This window comes from Haemorhous mexicanus, chromosome 8 (genome assembly GCF_027477595.1).
Source record: "Haemorhous mexicanus isolate bHaeMex1 chromosome 8, bHaeMex1.pri, whole genome shotgun sequence".
NCBI classification, from domain to species: domain Eukaryota; kingdom Metazoa; phylum Chordata; class Aves; order Passeriformes; family Fringillidae; genus Haemorhous; species Haemorhous mexicanus.
The window spans coordinates 18,017,626-18,040,466 of NC_082348.1; the positions used below are offsets into that span (position 1 = coordinate 18,017,626).

Here is a 22,841-nt window from a genome sequence, read left to right on the forward strand (position 1 = left end):
TTAGATACACACTGCATTTATAATAAAAATAATAAATAAAAAAAGCACAAACCTGCTTGACAAAGAATGGAATCATGCTGACAACTCTGAAAGAAGAAAACTGCATTTTTATCTCTCACTATGTAAGACTTTCCAGCTTTTACTACAAAACTTTCCAACAAACAGTACAAGTATGGACTGTAGCATCACACATTTCCACTGCTGGTTTTAAGATTCTGCAAGAACTCAGATACCACGTTCATACAGCTCTATTTACAACTTACACTCAAAATGTGGTAATTTGGAAAAAGAAGCATCCACTTCCCAAAAAAGACCAAGTATAACTTTTGTAATTAGGAGACAAATGTAAATGTAAGCACCCGCTTATCAGAAAAGCCTAGACACAGTAAGTATATACAGTAAGTATACTTACCATGCTCTCACATTTTTCATTTCTGTTGCTGGAAAATACGAAGCCCTCAGTGAGGACGCTGAAGCCCAGAGGTGCCTCAGTAATGCCTGCTGAGGCTTTGCTAGCCCAGACTTGATTTGTCCCTTAGTCACTCGCCCTGCCTCCGCACGGAGTGAGCGGCTCTGGGGCAGGCAGGAAACCTGGGCAGCAGAGCACGCGTGGGAAGTGTCTTTTGTTAAAACAAACACTTCTGCTGCAAGAAAATACTGAAAGCGTGGTCAAAGTACTACAATAAAAACTCTTACAACACTAAGGGCACTGACTCAAATACGTATCCAAATGCTAGGGAGTGGCAGGCCAGACTTTGCGGTATGGGGGAGAGGTGGTGGGCAGTGGCCATAAGACCTGGGAATGCTGCTGAGGCCCAACTGAGCAGGGATCTTACTGCTCCCACCTGGGCAGAAGGGCTGTTCTGCTGTTCCCTGCCAGAATAATAGTAAGAAAACACAGACAGGTAAAACCCTGCCTTTCATTCAGAGATGTTACTAGACCTAAGCTGGCTGTGAGGAAGGTAAGCTTTTCCTCTCCAAGATATGCCAAGCAGGTGCAGTGCTGAAAAGATACTTCCTATGTATGTGCTTGCTGCGAAATATCTTCCACATTATATTACTTCCTGTATTTGAAAACCAGTCTTAAACATTCAAGTACTTATCCCACCAAGATTTGAGCAACTCTGTAAAAAAAAAAACAGTCTCTCTGACATCCTTCAGTTTAGTCAACAAAAATGCAGACATCTTGAATACAAAATAAAATCAACTACTTCCATAAACAGTGTTGTGTCTACCTAGACAATCTAATTTTAAAGTTAAACCACCTGCCTAGAAAACTGACTACCTGGAAATAAAATATTTGCATATGTAACATTGCTGGAACTGAACAAGACCAATTATCATAGTCCTTCAAGTTACTGCTGACAAGTGACACATTTACTTTCCACCTCCAGTGTGGTCTTTTCCTTTCCAATGACCAAACCAGACATTGCTTAGTGATTTGATCCAGGAGGTGAATGAACTGGTATTGCTCAGAAATTCTCTTTCTGGTTCTTAATCTAAGCAGGTTTTAGCAAGGACAAATAATGCTAAAGATAGGCAAAAAAAAAAAAAAAAAAGTGCTGTACTATCCTGGTTAGACCAGGTCTGCAGCCAGGAGCTGCAGACTTTTTATAAGTTCACAAGTAACTTTCCCGCTGGGGATGAGGCAACAGAAACCGGTTGCTTTAATAGAGGCCATGAAGAAGAAAGCCACAGGGTGGCACTGCATGTAGGCTGTATTTTGAACCTACTTGGCTGTTAATTCTTTTCCAGACAAATCAGAGCATATCTAATCCCGTCTGTATAAAACAGGAGTGGTTCTGTACTTTTTCTTCAAACGTTGTATTTTCCACGAACAAATATCCCTAGAATACAAATCACATCATAAAAGAGGCACCTACTTCAGAAATGTCAGGGTATTTTATAAATTAATAAAATAGTATTTAAGAGTATTAACACAAGAATGGAATTGTAAAGACAGGCTAGGAATTGATACCTATTTTGGGTTTGTCAGTTCATTCTGAAACAATTCAAGAAAAAAAAAAATCTTTTCAAAGCATGTGCAGTTTCATACAAAAGCCAAAGAATTTTTTTCATACCATGACTTTTTATGAAGGTTAAGACGGCACAATCTCAAACAGATCTCTCTCTGAAAAGAAGGACAGTATTAACTTTAAAAAAGTATATGAAAAACTCTTAACACAGCATTCAATACTATCATATGCCTTTAAAACACTTTCCTTCTCATACATAAAAAAATCATACTTCATTTTATCCAAACTAGATGACTTAGTACAGTAGTATTTCACAGCTAAATTTAGAAGTCTATTTAATCTGCTTTCTTGGCTTCTTCTCTCCCAAATTTCAAATCTCTGCCATTGAGTTAAAGCAGAAACATTTGCAAAAAGTGCTATTCCTGTTCATTTGGTGAACTAACCAATTTTCAAAGGAGAGTTGGAGGTCATCCAGGATCACAAGTTACTTTCTACTTTCTAAAACAAAAAGTCCCTTCAAGGTATAAATTTGATATTTCAGTAGATTCTGAACAACAGACACTATATGACTATGCACAACCATTTGAGTTGCTGAAGTCCTAGATCAATTTAAGTTTTCAGTTGGAAAGTACAATCAGTAACAAACGAAAAGAAACAAAGCTGTATTTTTGTTCAGTTGCATCATAACATAAACTTGAACACCAATTCACCTGCTATGATTTTTCTTATTCCAGATGACAAGAATTCTAAAAAAAGAGAAAGTTTTAATTTTTTCACTTCAGACAGAAGTTCAAGAGTGGACTGGCAATTATTCCAACTGCCAAGACATTCCTACTGCTAGGAGATTGCCCCCTGTATTTTTAAAACTATTTGTATATTGAGATTATTTTGCTATTAGATAGCATAACATTAATATATAGGCAAAGAAATATGCCGATATAGCTGTGACTTTAACATGAGATAAGCACAGATTGCCAAAGCTATATAAATTTGATTTGAGCACATATTTGCCTACTTTGTGTAGCACTCTGCATGCTAATAAAGGGTTTCTGCCTGACAAAGACCAAATTAAAAAGTTAGTGACCTGGAAAAAATAAATTAATTTTGGTACCAAAACATCAGTGCCTGGTGTCAATACTGCTTAAAAATCATGTATTTAATACAAAAGTAATCAAGGCACCTTCTCAAAAAAAAAAAAAAAGAGAAAAACCACCCACACCAAAAAGAAACACAAAAAAAAAAAACCCCAAAAAAAAACCCACCAAAAACCAAAACAAACCACCAACCAACCACAAAACTCAAAGGAAAATTCTTGCTACTATCAAGATTTGTCTGTTATTATTTCTTCTGCTTGGACTTGGAATGGGAGAGCAAGGACTTCTATTGAATTGTTGGTGTCTACACAGAGTAACTGCACTTCCAACACTTCAAACAATAACTTCCCAGTTCATCAGTTCAACATCAACTATGACACTGTTTACATATAGCACTGCAAGGTCATGTGCTGAATACAACTAATGGAAGCAAACTTCATCAATTCTAAATAAAGTAACTATTTAAGCAAAAAACAGACACACTGGATGAAATCTAACATGCTTCCAATAGATTACTCTGTGCCCCTCTATTGACACTTATGCCATTATTAATAGCTAAATGAAAGTGGACAAATTTGGGAAATGGGCTCATTGTTCATCAAGGCCATATCCTTAAAAGTATGAACTTTGAGGAAGCTGTGTCTTAGAAGACATATGGAAGTAACCATCTTTTGTTTTAATTATGTTTTCTTCTGCTTTTTAATTTCCTTATTTAAGGCACATTAGTGCTCATAGTTAACTTGTACCTATTTTTCACAGCTTTGGAATAATGTTTCTGGACAGCAGAAACTAGCCAATGCATTAAGCTTTCCTAGTTGGACATTAGTAACTGGAACAGCACTTGGTCTCTGATGTGCCAGTACAGAATTTTGGTCACACACACATACAATCCCACCAAGGGAGGAAAAACAGATTGCCAAATTTTGACTCATAAAATCAAATATGAAAGAAAGGATTCTACCAACCCTAGTCCTGTCTCACCCAATGTGGAACAAAAAAAAAAAACCAACCAAATATAATGTATGTTTTCACATCTTGGATATCTCAGAACTTCAAAGTTATTTATTTATGCAGATGACTAAATACTTCCCTTCATTTTTCAACTATCCTTAAACAGAAGTATTTTATCAAGAACATAAAGGACAGAAAATAAATGGCTGTATAGCTCTTGTCATTGCAATGCAAAACATTTATGTCCAGTTCTTAAAAACTGCAGTATAACACAATATAACACTCTTCCTAAATCAATATTGAGTCCAAATTTCTACACAACCCATAAGAATTTAGATAGAAGAAATTTTAAAAAGCCAAACAAAACCCTGCACACAACTATTCCTAGCCAGCACTGTGAGGCACATTCTTACATTCCCATGGAAAGTTAACAGGATGAGGAGCGTGGCTCCATGCTCCCTTGAGGCCAGGCACAACTGAACCACTGGACAAAGAACAAGTTCTGGTCCCCATCACTTGCACATAGATCATGGGAACTCATTTTCTCTGGATCACTTGGCTACACAGCTGTGTGTGTGTCATTTGTTTTTAGAACACAAATATTTTCTTTTGAATGAACAACCAAGTACTACATGATTAAAAAAAAATCCAGAAGAGATAAAAATATCTATCTGTATGGCATGCTTTACAGCATAAGCTAACCACACATGCAAAGCCAGTTTTGTAATGCTCAGTGAAACCATCTTACAACTCTGCCAAATTAAGAACTTAAGACAGCTGACCTTTATCATCATAATCCTCCCAGGAGGAGTCCAAACCTTACGATGCAGAAGCCCCATCACACTTTGACAATCCTGTCCCTGTCCCAGTTTCCACCCCAAAGTCCTGACCACTTCTTTAACAATTTCAGTAGGACTGAAGAGTGATGGTGGATGGAAAATTGATGCCATCATGTTACTGCCACTACCATAATACATAAGTGGTTCTGTGTTTAAAGTTCAGGGACAGCCACAAATGACTTTTTTTGGACAAAGCTGGTCTAGCATTGAATCAGACATTTTGATAGGGAGCAGAAGATAGGATACTGCTTTGTCACTTAATTTATGTAAAGAGCCTCAAACAAGGCATGACCTGCTGCTAAGAGATAGCAGAATTCACCTGTCAGATCAGGAGTTAGAGTAGGTAAAGACAGAGGAAACTGGGCGATTCTCAGGCTGGTCCACCAGCCTCTCATCATGTTCTCGATCTAAGGACCAGCCATTGGCTACACAACCTCACTGGGTCCCACTGCTAATCAGGATGCAAATCACCAGACCACATCTTCTAAATACTGACCAGCAGCCCAGCTGAATCTCTTTGCTAAACAAAAAAAACCCTAACCTGGCTAAAAAATGGATGTTCTTCAAACACTTGACACCAATGCACTATTCCTGTGCCTAAGGTCACATGGTTTCTCAAGCTCACCATCATCTATATTCCCACAATTCCATTTTCTGCATATTTTTCGATGTGAAACAGGGTTGAAAGGGGGATACATCTGCCATGGTAACATTGCAGACTGTGCGAAACATTTTTTCAGACTGCAAATATGACCCAACAGCCTTTAAAAGTATTCTGGTGTCAAAGGTGGCTAATAAGGATATCAGGTGACTGTCAAAAGCAAAGAACAGTAGCAATGACAAAAACTTCTGAAAAAATTGCAAGAAAAATTCTACAGCTAGGCCAAGCTGTCATTTCTCTCTATCTTTCTACAATTACATGACTACATAACTTTATCACCATTGATGTTAAGTGATGAAGCTAAGTAACTGGGTGAAGGAAACAAGAGAAGAATAGAATAATTTAGGCCGGAGAAGACCCTTAAAATCATGAAGTCCAGTCATAAACTTAAAACTGCCAGGTTCTTATCTTCTCCACTGGAGGGATGAAACTGCCTTTTCATGTTGTCCACTCCTGTTAATATTATTTTAATTTTTTTTTTAATTATAAAAAGACTAAATGTAATCCTCCCTTCCATTTTGGTAAAAGTACATACCAGCTTAGTTGCCAAGGCATTCAGTTGCAGGCCTTGGTACCCCACCTTTCATCATTTAAAATCTCATCATTTTATTGCCAAATTCAAATCTGAAACTCCTACTTAGGGAAGCTCAAGGGATGTAAATCATCTGCTTCCTTTCTTGGCATCCTGTGTCTCCTAACATGACACTGTTATGTTCAAATCAGACTAAATTAGGAAGCCTAGACATTTAAAGTGACATTAAGCAGACAACATTGGGGTCAAGCCTTTCAATTCTTTGATGACAGCTTAATCTCTCATGAATCTTGCTTATTTCCAACAAAATTATAATAACATAATACAATTTAAATAAACCAACAAAGGAGAACCCTCACTGTTATTTCACTGAATTTGCTGCTTACCATTAAGCTTAAAAGCAAACTGAGTGATCTCTCATACTCACTATTACTTCAGTATTGCACTAACTGCAGCAGGAGTCCTTACATCTGCTGACCAAATTAAAAGAGAACTCAGGGTGTATCAGCTGGGACTATGAAATGTTATGGTGCAATGCAACTATTCTACTTACAAGTCAGTTAGTGAAAACAGCTCAGATCAATAACAATTGATTCAGGCCATGTTAGAGTACCTTCCAGAAAATACTGACATTTTCTGATGACAAAGCCAACATTTAACAATAGGAACCAGTGATATCCCTGACTCCTGCAGTTTAAAGCCTTAAGTGAAGCATCAGAGGTTCTATGAAAAACATTCTCCTTATGTTTTTTTTTTAATCTTTTTCTTTATTTTTACTACTGAGTATCTTAGCATGTCAAAAGAGAAGTTTGATCAGTGAAAGAATCCATCAGAATTAATCAGCTCCTTGTACTTAATTTCTTCTTGATTTAATTCATGGATATCAGTTATTTTTCTGTTAATTGTAAGGTCAAAGAGGACCCCATGGAAGCAATAAGCAGCAGGAACTAAATAAACAGAAGACCGGATCTTTAATGCAAATGTGTTTCCTGGAGGAAAGGAGTAAATCAGTGCCGATAATGTAGTACAGAAGCAGGAAAAAAATTTAAAAAAATAAAAATCACATGTTCTGAAACAATCTGTTCAAAAGTTTTCCCCTGGAACATAAGCAGCTCTTCAAAACCAGTGCCCTGCTGAGGAATTTACGTACTTGCCAAGGTTTAAGTAACTAATCAAAAGCAACAGCTATTTGCTTTGTGGATGAAAAGTCATAGCACTTGCTCAAAATTAAAATAAATCAAACAAGCAAACAAATCACAATTATTTTAAGGTACAACACAAGTGCAGTGTGAGAGCTGCCTGTGTGAGTGTGTAACTGAGACAAGCAGTCCAGAATACATCCCCCTTCATTACAAGTTTTAAAAAGAATACTAGCAGTACAATTAAGAGGCCTTCAGAGTATTGAACCAGTTCAAATAATGCTTAATGCTTTTCAAATCCATCAGTTACAAGGTCACACCAGGGTAATTCCACAGCATGGCTCTTGATAACCATGCTTCTGGCTTGTTAAAGAACCACATATTTATATGGCCAGGTACAATTTAAAGTTTATCTTTAATAATCAGAGAGCATGGCTCCTTAGATATCATGCGCATTTTCCAAAATCACTGTTCAACCCTAAAACATTATCCTTGTTTAATGAACTGGTGCTACAGACACTAGGACATCTGATAACTGACAAATATGTTTTCAAAAATTAGCTTCTGGCCCCAGAAAAAGTTCCCCTTCACAGAAGTTTTTTATCTCTGCATGTAATATTGTATCCTCCCAAGTACACCCAATATAACTTGATCAGTATTTCAGAAACTCCTTGTGTTTCAAAAAAAGACTTCACACCTGATTTATTTCTACAACTGCTTAGTAAAGAAATGAGACATAGTCAAGATGTTGAGACTTCTGCTTCCCCTGTGAAAAAGCAGAAAGAAGTAGATTAGAGAGGCCTTGCTTCTTCAAGAACACACCATGACTTGTTATTAGAATATAGTCAAATCCTAGTTTTAAATATCAAGTTATTTTATCAACATTTTAAATTTTAAAAATACTGAAAAGTGAGTACCATAAAGAATCAGGAATTATGAAAAAGAGATACCAATAGGTATCAAGAGCCTAAACACAGCTGCCTACAGAGTTCCTGCAATATCCTTCCCTCACAGAACTTCAGTGAAATGTAGCTAAGTGATGGTACATAATGGAATAGTCATTATGAACATTAAACTTCATGAAAAATATGCATTTGAAAGATGAATTTATGTTCCAGTAAAAAACACAATTGATATTAAAACAATATTAAGTTTATGCTGTGTCAATATTCTTTAAGGAGTGAATATCTGCTTTCCCTTAGAGTACTGCCTTTTCCCTTTCTTTCTTTCTTCCTCTGTTCCTCTGCTTCCATCCATGGTTTCCCATCTGATTCATGCTCAGGATTCTCACTGCAGGGAGGCTAACTCTGCACTGGAGTACAAATGCTAAGAGGATGACAACACCCTACTAATTAGTGTAAACTGTTTCTGCCTAAGAAAAACTTACTTATATTTCCTAAATAACAATCTAGGCCATTCTACAGGGCACTACAGATCTACCACAGGCTGGAATAGATGGTCTTCAAAGGTTGCCTCCAAGCCAAATAATTCTATGATTTCCCTGAAGACAAAAAATAAACTGGTAGAAATCAAAAGCAGAAAAGTATTTTGGGATACCTTCTTCCTGAGGAGGGAAAGTATAACTGCATGTAGTGCTTAGAAGCATAAAAACTATTGAATTTAAAAACAAAGGCAACACCATTCTAGCTGGCATTAAGAAACAGTAGAACCATACAAACAGAGCAAAGAAGTCCTCTAAAAGAGAATATGAGAACAAAGCAAAAATGGCTTAGGCTATCAAACAAAACTTTAAAGACGCTACAAGTGAATGCAAAAAAAAAAAAAAAAAAAAAAAAAAAAAAACCAAACAACCCAGCAAGGACATTGGCACAGGGAAAAAGCCACCTGGCCATTTCCAGATGCCATGACTAACTGGACACAGCTTGAACCAACAGGGTTTAACAGGCACGGGGGAAATATTTCACATTCTCCTCAGTAAAATCACCTTTGACTTAAATAGAGCAAAGGGGTTTTCTACTTGCTCTAAGCAATCATAAAGAGGTAAAAATAACCCCATTCTGTTTGTCCTGTTGAATAGGAGATTAAAATAACTAGCAAGGCATTAAGTCATGAGCTTGAGGTGGATTCACCAGGTCACAATTGGAAAAGGAGAACTGCCAGTCCTTGATAAGCACAGCAATTACCATTCTTTTATATACAGAACCACTCTAAGGGAGTACAGCTTCCTTAAACAGCAATAACAGCATATCCTTTGATTTATACAGCAGTCCTGCAGCAATACAACCAACATCCTGTTTTCATCTTAAAGTACAGCTGGGCACTTTGTCTACAGGCTTTATTTATCAGAGTCCCCATAACTGAGTGCTTTGTCATTATAAGAAACAGCACCCTTCAGCTTAGCAGTATTTTATCTTCCTGGCTTTTTCCTTATGAAAATTCTTACATAGTACCAACCTGACCTACAGAGCAAATAGAGCTTTACTGCTAACTTCGACACAATGTGACTTAAGTTTATAAATGTTAACTAAATACAGTAACACACTTCTCCCACCCAAAAAGTCATGTAAAAAATCCACCCAAGAAATTTCAGACAAAAAGGGTTTTCTTACTTCGTGGATTTCAAAGGAAAGGACAAAAATATCTAAGCTGCCAGATCTCCTAAAGCCTGTAAAACACATAAATTCCTGATATCTGAAACCAACTCCGTAAATTCATCCTGGATTTAGAAATTTTCCCTGAATATAACAGCAAATCTCTGTAAAATGCCTAATAGAATATATGTCTAAAACATTTGATCAGACATAGCATGGATTATTTAATAATTCTGTATCCTGTGTTATCACAACAGTCAGAATCCTGACAGAAATGCAGTATTTTCCACATTCTTACCCATGAAAGTAACCAGCCAATAGCATTTTGAATTATTTACATGCTCATACTCTGTAACCATGCAGTAACTGATGAACATGCCATTCACATATTGTCACACTCCAGAAATAGAAAGACCAAGAGTATTTAACTCTACCACTTTATTTGTTCAAAAGTTTAGAAGAAATTGCTGCTTATTGAATACATTAAATCACTAAAAACTTATAAAATGAAGACACTTCTTCTAGCTATAAGACATCCACATTTTTTACCCATTTATGCTCAAGCAAGTGAAGTGGTAAGCTGCATATCAGGACAATTGCAGTGAAAACAAAGAGGCAATTACTAGTACCAGTATAGGGCAAACCTCTTATTTGGAAGTTGATGGCCCTGATTCAAGAGCAATAGAGAACCTTGGATTTGTCTGGCCAGAAAACAGCCTGTGTTAGGGGCAAAGAACAGGCAAAATTACTGCCAGCACTGTGCAGCAGAAGACAAAGCGACAAGAATGCAGGTCAGAATATCACCTTGAGCAGAGTGTCTACTCCTGTCCTTAGTGGTAGTAGATAAGTCAAGGATGAGATGCAGATAGTTCATTTGCTAAAATCTCCAAAATTTGTCATTATTTGCCCACAATTAACCAACTGCAGCATATCAGTGCTTCACTCATTGTCATAAAACTGAATTTAACAAGTGGAAAACCAGAACAGTCAATTTGGAAAAAGTTCATGAGCAACTCTCTATGCAGATCATAGAAGCAGAACAAGACATACATAAGGGAGCACTAATTTGCACTCAGCTGCAAATCTGTGAACTTTTCCGAAGTTCACCCTCACCCTGCTGAGTAAAACTAAGTGTCAGTAACCTAAAGCCTGGGGACCTCCCCCAAGTACCACATTTTCTCTCTCCCAGTAAGTATGGGTTGAGTTTTGAATGCCTCCCAAAAGAGGAAATTCATGAAAATAACTCTGGCTTCATATCAGAGAAGAGATTGAAATTGTGACTAATGGCCATCCCACTGTTCTTTTGACACACATAAAATGACAATGATCAGAATTTTAGAAATTCTTATTACACAGAATAAGATATAAAGTCACTAGCATAATGCTGTTAGCTTAAAGCAGAAAGGCTCTTTGGATGCAGAAATTCAAAGCTGACACTTCAAAAACGTCACAAACTACAATATCCTAAGGTGAATACAAACAAAGAAACAAAAGCCTTATCTAACATTAAAAACAGAAAAAAGAACTATCCCAGACTTCCATGATTTGATTACCAGCAACTTATCACAGGCTTCTAGTGACTGAAGAAGAGAACATGAAGTTGCAACAAACTGAATCTACCAGCTCAACAGCAGCAGCAAACAAACTCAGCTGAGAACAAGACACAGAAACTTCCTTCTACCTGGAGAGTCCACAAGGGAGGGAGAGAGGTATGCAACTTCTGTCAATTATTCAAAATCCAAACAAAGAAACAAAAAAACAGGGGGAGGAGGAAGAAATAATCTCCACATCCAGCATCAGATCTTTGAATCAGCCTCTCTCATAGATCAAGTGACCAAGCCACTTCTTCCTTGCTATCACTTAAATATTTAAGTAAAAATACTTGTTAATCAGTGGTACACAGTAGTGGTACAGCTACAGCTAAAAATACTTGTTAATCAATGGTACACAGTAGTGGTACAGCTACGTCAGCTTGAGAATGTGACTCACGTTTTCTGATGGATCTCATTCTATCATGAGAAGCCAAAAGCTTTTTAAGTTCAGTCAAATGAGTGTTTACAATTCCAACCAATGCTATGCCGTGTTTAGCCATGCCCTTTTGTCATTGATAAAGGATCACATGGTCTTTTACAGACAGATGGGAGATCTTTCGACCGTGTTGAGCATTTATTCACATGATACCACAAACTGACTCAAGGAAACAGTCAGTGTATGACTGAGATGTGAAATATGATGTGACAGGATGTGGGAAAGGCCAATAAGTTTCCAGATATCATTAAGCTTTTAAAATTATTTTTAAATGAAAGTTAAAACATTATAAAGTACTTCTAAACTTGGAGCTTTTGTTTTCCAAGAGTCCAGAAGGACTCCTTGATTACTTAACCATTTTTCCCTACTGAGAGTATGTTGCCAGCAAATTAATTGCACTCTTCTCAATGAACTAGGGTAGAATTCTGCAAGAGTGTTTCTACATTAAGTTGTTAAAGCTCTTCCAAGTGGCCCTGACAAACATTTTTACAAAATAAACAACTCACTGGACACGTCATTTCCTACTGTCCATGTCCACCATGAGCAGGAAGAGGCAGCATCAGCCTGTCAGAGAACACACAGATTTCATTCAGGAAATGTCAAGCTGTTCTTCTCTAGTGGAGACAGAATGCAGGACAGCTGCCTCTTGTGCAAGAGGGGCAGAGTGCTGACCAACACTACAGAGATCCTTCCACAAGAGCACTCAGTCAGGCTACCAAGCCATTTCAAAGACTCCATCTATAGGAGTAGGATGGTATAGGATGGAATCTCAGCACTTATCTTATGTGTCATTGTTTCCAAACAGTCTCAATTCTAACATAAAATCTTATTCTGGATTAAGTACTGGCAAGCAGTCTTAAAAATAAAAAAAAAATCCTGTAAATCTGTTAGCTGCTAGGCTCTACATATTATAACTACAAAATCCAGGAAAATTTCGGGGCAAGTAAAAGCAGGCAGAAAACCTAACAACAGGAACCCATAAGCAGTATCTTATAGAACACCATCAGAAAAAAAACCCAAAAAACACCCAATGAGAACCAATTTATTTGTTTGAATATTTCTAAAACTATCATAGTACCACATCCCTATTTTTTTTCGAAAATAAATCATTGTATACTTTTAAGGCTTCATCCAACATTTACAATTCATTGCATTTCTCTCCTCCTTTATTAACTCAAGATTTATGGACAAAGATGCATTACAGCAGTGTATTTTGGGAGGAAGACTGGAAAGTTTGTAAGAATGTTTGGGCAGCAGAAATATAAGACCAGTCAAAGAAAGATGCTTAGAAATCAGACAGAGATTCCAACAGTTCAGACAGTGATGTCAGATCCTTATTACTTTTCCAAAATAAGCCTCTTCAGACTCTCTTACAGCCCTCACTATTGGCAACCAGCTCTGAAGAAGTGCTTATAAAATGCTTTGGTTTTCCTCATCTTCTACATTTTCACCTTGCTTTTCTACAAAAGTGAGCAAGCATTGCCTGGTGTATTGAGAATATCTCAACAATACCTAGGACAGGATAGGGGGAATTTTGTGCCCTGCCCTGCAAAAGAGCCATCAAAACAAATCACAAAAATTATCTAGATTTCAAAATCCTCTGATCCCCGCACATATCACTTGGCAGAAAACCAGATCCATCTCCCTACTCCAAAAAAAAGCCCCAATCAACCATCAGGAAACAAGAGAGAATCGTGAAGAAGCTGAAGGAGTAATGACATCTGACCAATTTCCACCAGTGCATTTCCACAACAAATTTCTGATAATCTATCATGGAGATGTCAAATTATATATATATATATATATATATATATATATATATATATAAATCTAATTCTGAGAAAGGACAGCATGTAGTACATGAATAAAACTTTGCTACTAGCCCAACAAAGTCATAGGTAAACTCTGACTTGCTTGAATAAAGAAAAAAAAAATCCTGTTTTCATGTCTGTAGCTATCACTGCCAGCCTTGAGACCTCAGCTTCAAGTCCTGCAATGTCCAAGGCATTACTAAGCCACAGATAAGTGAGCAGATGAGATCAGCAACTGCAAAGACAGTCAATAACCCCACTTTAAAATGCCACATAAAAGGGCCTGGGAAACCCTTCTCCCCTTCAACAGTGTAGTGAAAAATATCCTCAATGCCTATATAAGTATAAGGGAATAAGAATGCATTGAGCTAGGAAAACATAATTTTTAAACACAAAGGACTATTTATAAAAAGAAGAATTTATAGTTTCAGAGCAAAGATGGGGAAGAGAAATTAGATACAGGCAGAATGAGATAGAGGGGAAACAAAAACAAAAAAAAACACAAAAAACAAATAAATAAAAAAAACACAAACAAAAAAAAAAAAGACCCCACCAAAAAAAAAAAAATCATAGGAAAGACCAAGCTGCAAGGCCAGGCTTTTTTCTAAATGTGAAGATTTAAAAGAATGTAAAAAGCCAGAATGCTAAAAGATCCTCTCAACTTGCTGGGTTCTTACCCCTTCAGGCAAAAACAAAGTACATCTTTCTTTAGTAGTAGCTGTAGACTTTAAAACTTATTTAAGTTTAAGTAAAAAAGAACCTCCTCCAAGCAGTGAGTACTTTAAAAAGTGAATGAGGTAAATACAGCTCAAGAAGGGTGCCAAGGATGGAATTAGTGAGGCTGATTTGTAATGTGGTTGGAAGGAGAGAATCAAAATTGCAGGCAAGGGGAAGTAAGAGACCATGAATTAGAGACCAGCAGAGGATACAGAAAAGCTTAGGTCTGGAGACTTCAGAGGGCAAATGGAAAAAGCAATAACTCTTCAGAAATGAAAGTTGGGAACCTGGGAACAACTTTCAACATATAATGATACCTTACTTAGGAGGCATTAAATATCCCGAATTTTAATTTTTTTTTTAATTTAAAATTTTTAAAATCAAAGCCTGAATTGCTGGCATGGGTTGAATTTCTGATTTTACACAATTGCCTTAAAATTATCAGAAATTCCACCTACTACACTATTGTCATCAACTAACACATACCTTGTTTGTCTTACTAACTACAGAAGTAAAAAACTCATCCATCCATGCAAATAATTTCCAAGCTCTCAAAGCCAGCATGGTTACATTTTGAATTCTACATAACATTATTTTTTAATGAGAAGGACCGAATGTTGAAGTCTGCAGCTACTAGTAAAGAAAGAAGTACTTCATCTTTGCCTCAAAGAGTTACACCTAGCAGACAAGTTGTAAACATTTTTTCAACTTTGTTACTAACAGATATTTTGGCTCCTCTTTTTTTTTAGATCAGAGACATAGCATTATTCCTCCCACATAAAAAGAGCTTTCAACATTACTGTAACAAGAATAGTTAAACAATAGCCAGCTCAGTAGATTATCCTATACCTGCAATATCGTGCCCAGTTATTCTGTCAGTCAAGTCTGACAGTACAGAAGGACAGCTTGGTTTTACAAAAGTCAAGAGCAATACAATGATACTTAAACAAATGGCAAACTAGTGAAAGACAAAACAAATCACAAACCAAACTTGGCACACCATATTCCTCCCTAATACCCTTCAAATGACTTTGACACCTACATATAAAAAGTTTCTGGGCAAAAGTAACACTACTCTACTGATGGTCCCATTTCCTTGTACCTTCTTATTTAACTCACTTAACTCAGCAAAGATCCCGGCACATCAAACGGTGGGGAGGAGGGGGACTCAGACTGACAAAATACACAAACAAAACAAGCAAACAGTCAAACTGAATGAAACAAAAAAATGTAATTTGTTCTGTGGAAAAAAAAATATAAATAAAAATAGAAGAAGCAGCTCCTCCAGACAGCTTTGTCAATTGTAAGTGTATTCAGGGCAGAGCTGAAAATGCTTATGCTCTTCCCACTGCACAAGGTTTAAAAGTCACCTGTCAAACCCTGGGTACAGAAAAGCTTTGGAAGAAAAATCTGAGGGCCTGACATTAAAGTAAGGTAAAACACCAAAAGGGAAAACTAATCAACAGAAAACCAAGGCCCATGAAAACAAAAAAGAACATTGTTAAATTAATACATCAATAACTCAGGAATATTAGATTGAAAATAGATTTGATTTTAAAGAAAAATAAACATATTTCTAATGCTCTGCTTTTGAGACAGGATGCTGTTTTCCTTGTTGGAGATTTTTTTGTCTCTTTCTGTTGGAGGAAAATTCAACCTCACAACAATTTTGTTTAACATAGAGCAACAGTTTGCATTGTCTGGGAAGGAGAGGTTTGTTTGTCTATTATCAAAAAATAATTTAAGATAATTAATATAATAAATAAGATTCCAAACCAAGCTCTGTTTCCAGAAGAGAAATGAAAATCAAATAAGCAGGCAGAAAGTATTTTTAAAACACAGCTAAGAAAGCTTCCAATTTGTACTATTTCTTCAATAAGAACTTTTGTAAAGCTAAAGCTTGCAGCAAAACCAATGCTTTCTCACAGAAGAGAGCTTAAGCCCAGCTAAAAATATTCACATGCTCTATTTTCTTTAACTGAAAATAGTAATCCTAACAACCATAGGCATGCAGCAGAGTTGACATTAATACAAGTTCCCAAGGGAGATATTTGATGTATAAATTAGGGACTCATCCTTTAACCACCTATGGCACTCTGATCATTTACAACAACCAAACAAATGCACATGCCCCTTCTGAACTGGATAACCTACTAGCAAATAAAAACAAATCCAGGAACTCCGAATTCTGTAAGAATTCCCATGGTATTCCAATTCTTAAGCCATGAAAAAAATGCAGTTATATCCATCAGTCTACCACATGAAGATTTTAAGTCAGAACACATCTACTGGAACTCCAGTTAGTGTTTAAATTTACTTCATAAAGAGCTGCATTTTTAATTGTGGGATCTTACCTCAGGAGAGAATTCAGGTGAAGCACCAGGTTTTTAATTGGTTGCTACAGCTCAGAACAGCATGGGTGGTTTTCCCCTTGAGCCCTCCATTGTTGCAAGCTGCACAGTCAGTTTCCTCTTCATTGTGCTAACGCTGGGCACAGCCACAGAACTCCACAGGAATCTAGGAGCCAACATCTCAACCTCTTGTCATCCTCTAATGCCCTGACGTCAGCTCTTTTAGAGCTGCACACAGTGATACTCACAGTGAAGAGCAACTTCCCCAAACTGCAGACAGCTCTGTGAACTTAGAGTAGCAGGGCAGCTTCTGGGCAAGTGAGAGCCAGGTGAGAAGAAAAGAAAGTGCACAGTCAGATCTGGTTTAACTTGCAAGAAGCTACAAAAGAGAACACCTGGCATTCCTTGTCCCACTACATTAACACAGCAACTCATTATACTGACTTGTTAATTTCCAGAAAAAAAGAATAAATATTTAGTTGAGCATGCTAACCTTGCTACAGCTCAAAGAGCTGGCTGGATAATCTGGCATCTGCTGTTCCCCAGCACACATAAAACTACAACAGTGGCAGCCCAGAACAGCAGTCAGGCTAGAAAATCCAGCATGCTCAGAAATTTTTTTCCAAGCTACAGTGTAGATAGTCAGAAATGGTACTGTACTTTATAAGGGGAGAAACAGGAGAAACAACTTGTTTGTGACTTTAAAATATTCCTACTCTATTATTTTGTCTGTCAGATGACAGAAGTCCCAAAAGTAAAGACTTTCAGTTTCCTCTGGAATCTAAGGTTTTGGTCCACTACAATGAACTCTTTTCTTCTTCCACTCAACACAGATGGGCCTAGTCAAAACAAATAGTGATCTTCAGGTTTAGGAAAACACTGTGGTCCCATTTAAAGTAGATTAAAAAAAATCCAGCAACCGCAGAAACAAAAGAACCTACCATAAGGTAACACCAAAACCCACCTTCCAGTCTCAAGAACTTTTTCCCCTCAAATGCTTTTGATACCTCACTATCTCTCATTTTTCTTTTTCACAGGATACCAACACACTTGGACAAAGATTGGAAATAACTCTGCTAATCTCTATTTGTGTATTAGCCTCCTACACATTTTTTCTCCCTAGTATCCGCATTCCACCCCCTAATGTTTTCTTGATCTCATTCCCACAGCAACACACTCCAACAGGGAACATTACCAGTAACTCTTCCATATGCACCCAGCTATGACTTCAGACTTGACAAAGTTTGAGTAAACTGCTTTTAAATGCAACATTCAGTTAATGGCATCAGTGTCATTCCACTATTTGAGGTTGCCTTGCTAAAGGCAGATACATAAAGAAGAACATAATCACCTCAAGAAATGTTAGGAGTACATTTGGAACTCAGCTAGCAAACTGGCCCCTGGAATGATTAGCATCCAAGTGGCTCCTGACAGGCATCCACCCACAAAGGAGCTAACTCCCTGCTTCAAACACCCAGCAAGTTCTATGGCCCCAAATTCTCAAAATTCTTTCCATTTTGTTATTGCTCATTTACTTGTTCTTCACCAGGGTCATGGGGGTGAGAAGAACATGCTAAGTATTATCTTGAAGTCCCAGGTCTAAGAAATGAAGCACATCAAAAATTGACCCATTTGATAGACTCACATCTAAGACAGACCCCCTTAGTAGCACGAGTACAAAAGGTCTTGTACTTAAGGATAAACACATGTATACAATACACAGAGCAATGGAAACAGACAGTTCATTGCAAGAGAAAAATGTAGTTCCACCCTTACGTAAATTTCACCAAACTGAGCAAATTCCCACACATACCCAAGTCCCCACGCCCACTCTGGGGCTGTGGCTCAGGCACAGAATGCTTGGTTTGAAGCTATTGCTACACTTGCTGTCCCTTCCCACACTCCACAATGGGAAGGACTTTATACCTGACCAAACCTGTGGCTATGTTGTGAGCTGACTCAAACGAACACTTGAAAGAGAAAGAGAAGGAAGAGAGCTCAAATCAGTATTCCAAGCTTGACACCAGACATTTGCCAAACCTGCGCCACAGCTGATGTCTCCGTAATGTGATTGAAATGATTTGATAAAAACTCAGTTACATGCAAGAGAAAAGGTAAAGTTCTTGGGTTTTCTGAAAACATCTCTTACTACCTGAGACAGCCCTGGAAATCATGTGAAAAAGACATTTCTCATGTTCTCCTTATATTTTTCGATTGCGTCCACTACACCAAACAACAGTGAATAGGAACCTGAAGCCACACAGGAGAAGCTTCTGGCACTAAGATAATCAAAGCTGTTTGGCCCTGCCCCTTTCCCCACACAACCTGCTCTATCTTCAGCCCTGGAGAGCAGCTCCATCTCCTCCTAAGCATGTTTTTGTTAGACACACAATGACAATGATAAAAACAAAGGGAGTTTGTTTGCTTGGGTAAAGCAGGTCAGAAGCTGTTATTTTGTATGTAAGCATACAGCTTTAAACATGATTTACGGGAAGAAATGAAATAACACAAAATTCTTAGAAACCTTACAATTGAATTAAAAGTGGATCTCAACAGGAAGGGTAGTATTTCAAAGGATATCAATATTACATTTACCAAAATTCACATTTGCTCCAATATTCTAATAGCATATTAAGCCATAATACAGTTCTTCATGGTAAAATCCTGTGTCAACCAGTGACATCTACTTGTAACGAAAAAAAAGTATTTACTCCAGGTTATGGCACTGCTGTCCAGCAACAGTAGGAAAATTGTGTTCAGAAGGCAGGATACCAACAACAGCCACTCCTTTTTTTTATTTATAAGTATTAAATCACACATTTTCCTATAATTTCATAAAGCAAATTCAGCTCTGTGATGAACAGGAGCAGACTTTGTCAACCGGCCTGGCGGGAGCTCTATGCTGTGAGTGCTGCTCAGGCTCGGGCTAAGACAGATGAGCTATAAAACTCCCTAACTGTCCAGCCAAGTTTCTCCTGCCAGGAGAAGAAACTGTGTGTCATGGCCAGCCAGTTACTGGTCACACCTCCTATTCATCATATTCCAAAATACTCCAGCCAGTTGCTGGGCACAGTCTCTATTCACTATATTATAAAGAAAAAAAAAAAAAAAATCCAGCAGAGGCCATTTTAAAAAAATCTTTTCTTATTTACCCTGAATGTACAAAGAAAATAACAAGGGCATGCTTCTCAACAAATTCACACAAATATTTTCATCCACATCCAGTTTAAATAAACAATTTTTCAATAGGAAAGCATAATCCTGCATGCAAAAAAAAAAAAGATACGACAGGATCCTTTCTCAAAGCTTGTCCCCATAGATCTGATAACAAAATTCTGTATTAAAGAGCCACCACTGATCAAGTTATAAAGGAGTTCCAAGCTTTAACTAACATCAGTGCTTGAAAATTTACAAACCACTGCCTTCTTAGCAGTTAGCATAAACAAACTTTCTCAGCTGTTTAGAGTTACCAGCAATTACTCCATAGAACTTCAAACAGCAATTTAAGAACACATTGGCTGGTAAAGTTTTCAGCTGCAGATTAACAACATTTTCAACCTGGCTAAACAAGTAAAGGAGAGATGTAATGCAGTATATTACATCATTTGGTAATACATTTAAAGAAAAATGCTATTTCAACTGAAATTTTTCCCAGATTGCACACATTTTCCTATCATCACAGAGAAGGAACAGTAACTGCATACTGTTCAAAAATGTATCTGTGGACTATTTTCAGTAAAACTGGGAGTTGCCTTCTTTTCTGGTATATTCACATTTTTTTCCTCAAATCCAGCATTTCACGAGCAAATGAGACCATCTTTCAGAAATAGTTAAGATTGTCAATAAAGAACTTTTGTAGCAAGAAAGGCATGGCAATTTGATTTTCTAAGTACTAAATTATACGTGAACAGCAAATAAAAGGCCTGAAAATCTCTCTGCAGAGCTAATGCAATGAGCAGTACTGTTAGCTACATGTATCTCAAAACTGAGAGGTGGATGCTGGCAGATGCTTGAAGTCACATAAAGGGAACTTAGATGTCAAGCAGCACCCAAAATTCACTATACCAAACAGCTTTATAGCAGGCAACAGCCCTAGAGGAACTGTCAGAACAGCCAAAGTTTTAATTGTGTCTTTTTGCTTGTTTTTAGGTTCCTACTCACAAGTAAAACTGAAGACTTTCAAGACATACTGTTTTTGCCACTCCCTAACCTGGAAAAGAAACCTAATATCCTACACGCAGTCCTTCCAAGTCTGCTTAAGTACTTACTGTTTTCAAAATGCAATAATTATCTATACTATAATTATACCTTCTACACTGATTAACAACATAAAGTCAATTTCTCAACAGCTACATATAAATGTGGAATGGTGACAAGGCCTTAAGTGAATAAACACCCTTTATGAGTCTTCCATATTCACTACAGCCATGACTTCAAACTGATTCGATTACTGCTGCAAATGCTACAATAAACTGCCATCATAGGCACCTGTTTATCCTGTAGCCACTTGGTCAGCAATCCCAGCAAACCATTTTTACAAATAGTATGGAAGCTTCACAAAAATGTTCATGTTAAAAAACACACCCACCATGTATTTCGTCCATTCTATTTACAGATAGCTTGAGCAGTCTTACCAGTGCTTTGATTCACTCCAGTTCCTAGTGAAGCCACTGAGTAAACTAATTTTCTTCAAACGTACCTGACTAGTTAAGGAAAAATTCTCCTCCTCCCGATCTATAACTGGGATAGTTTTACTTAGGATTTAAAAATATTATCTTTAAAGTTAGATTTTCTACTACAAGCAAAATAAAAACGGAGGGGCCTAACACGTAAAAAGAACCAGCCCTTTTACTACTCCAAACAGATGCTGCTTGTTTGTTTTCTTTTCCCCAGCGTCGGCAGTTCCCAGAGCACCGAGGAGGGCGCAGCCCTCCCAAACCGCCGCCACTCTCACCCAGAGCTGAAAGTTGACTCCGCAACGTGAGGATGCTCCGACCGGCAAGTGCTGACCTGCAGTGATTTGCCGGAGGCGCCGATGCCGGCAGTGCCGAGCACCCGGCAGGTCCCGCGCTGGCAGCGCTGCAGCCCGGCAGGGGCACCGGGACGGCAACGCCGGCGGGCGGGTCGCGGCTCGTCCCTGCGGGAATCGCCCGCGGCGCGGGGCTGGCGCTGCAGCCGCTGCTCGGCCGGGCACGGCCAGGGCGGGCGGCGGCGGCCCGACGGGCAGGTCCCGCAGCCCCTGCCGGCAGCACCGGTGCCGTCGAGGCAGCCGTTTAACGGTCGCGCCGCTCCATCTGCCCGCGGTCCCGCCCGGGGCTTCCGCCTCCCCCCGCCGCAGGAGCCCCGGGCAGGGGCACAGGGAGCACGCCCGCCCCCAGCGCTGGGGAGCCGCCTCCCGCCGCTGGCTGCGTCCCAAGCAACGTACCTCACAGCCGGACGCGCTCAGCCCCGGCCTCCCCGACCCGAGCTGCCCCCTCGCTCTCACCTCACCTCACCTCACCCAGCCCCGCGCACGGCCCGGCACGGCCCCGGCTCCCGCCGGCTGTCCCTTCGGAGCCGGGGGCGGCCGCGCTCCCGCCCGCGCCGGGAGCTGTGCTTACCCGGAGGGTGGCGGGGCGGCCCCCGGCCGAGCGCGGCCGTCCATACCGGCGGCCAAGGGAGCGCAGGGCGGGCGCAAGCCGGGGATCCGCCCGCACAGCCGCGGCTCCCCGCCTCACCTGCTCGGGGCGGGCTGAGGAAGGCGGCCCCGCTCCGCAGCCCCGGGCACCGCCTCGCCCCCGAGCCCGGGCATTTCCCGCTGTTTACGGCGCGGACACTGGGCGCCTGCCTGGGGCGGCGGCCGCGGTCACGGCCTGCGCCAGGCTCCTACAGATCGCGGAACCACACCTTGGCCGTAGGAGTAAAAAAACACAGAAGCAAGGGTGGAAAAAAAAAAAAAAAAAGGCAAAACCGAACTTCGCGGCGAGAAACTTGAAATGCGGAACCTTCTCCGCTCCGGCAAGCGCGGAGACAGAGATTCCCTGTTCCCGTCCCAGCGCCTCCCTCCGTCCCGCCCGCCCCCACACACCCGCCTGTCCCCACACACCCGGCTGTCCCTCCAGCTGCGGCCGGAGCGGGGACTCCGCTCGGCCTCTGCCGCGGGCTGTCAGCGGCCAGCGGGGGCAGGGCCGCTCCTCTCGGCTGGAATTTT

At 39.3% G+C, this 22,841-nt stretch overlaps 1 protein-coding gene across 8 annotated transcripts in view; it reads right to left on the reverse strand.

Annotated features, from left to right (window-relative positions):
* The window catches only part of COBLL1 (cordon-bleu WH2 repeat protein like 1), a 77,879-nt gene extending 55,354 nt beyond the window's left edge, over window positions 1-22,525 (reverse strand). For 2 of the 8 annotated variants that reach the window (XM_059852966.1, XM_059852963.1), the window contains exon 1: window positions 16,655-16,893. Coding sequence is in view for 3 of the 8 variants with exons in the window: in XM_059852958.1 (XP_059708941.1) it covers window positions 22,369-22,442 (74 nt within the window). In the remaining 5 variants the exon portion in view is untranslated. The other 6 variants (XM_059852965.1, XM_059852958.1, XM_059852960.1 and 3 more) reach the window with 6 other exon arrangements.
* Between the last annotated feature and the right edge of the window lie 316 nt (window positions 22,526-22,841).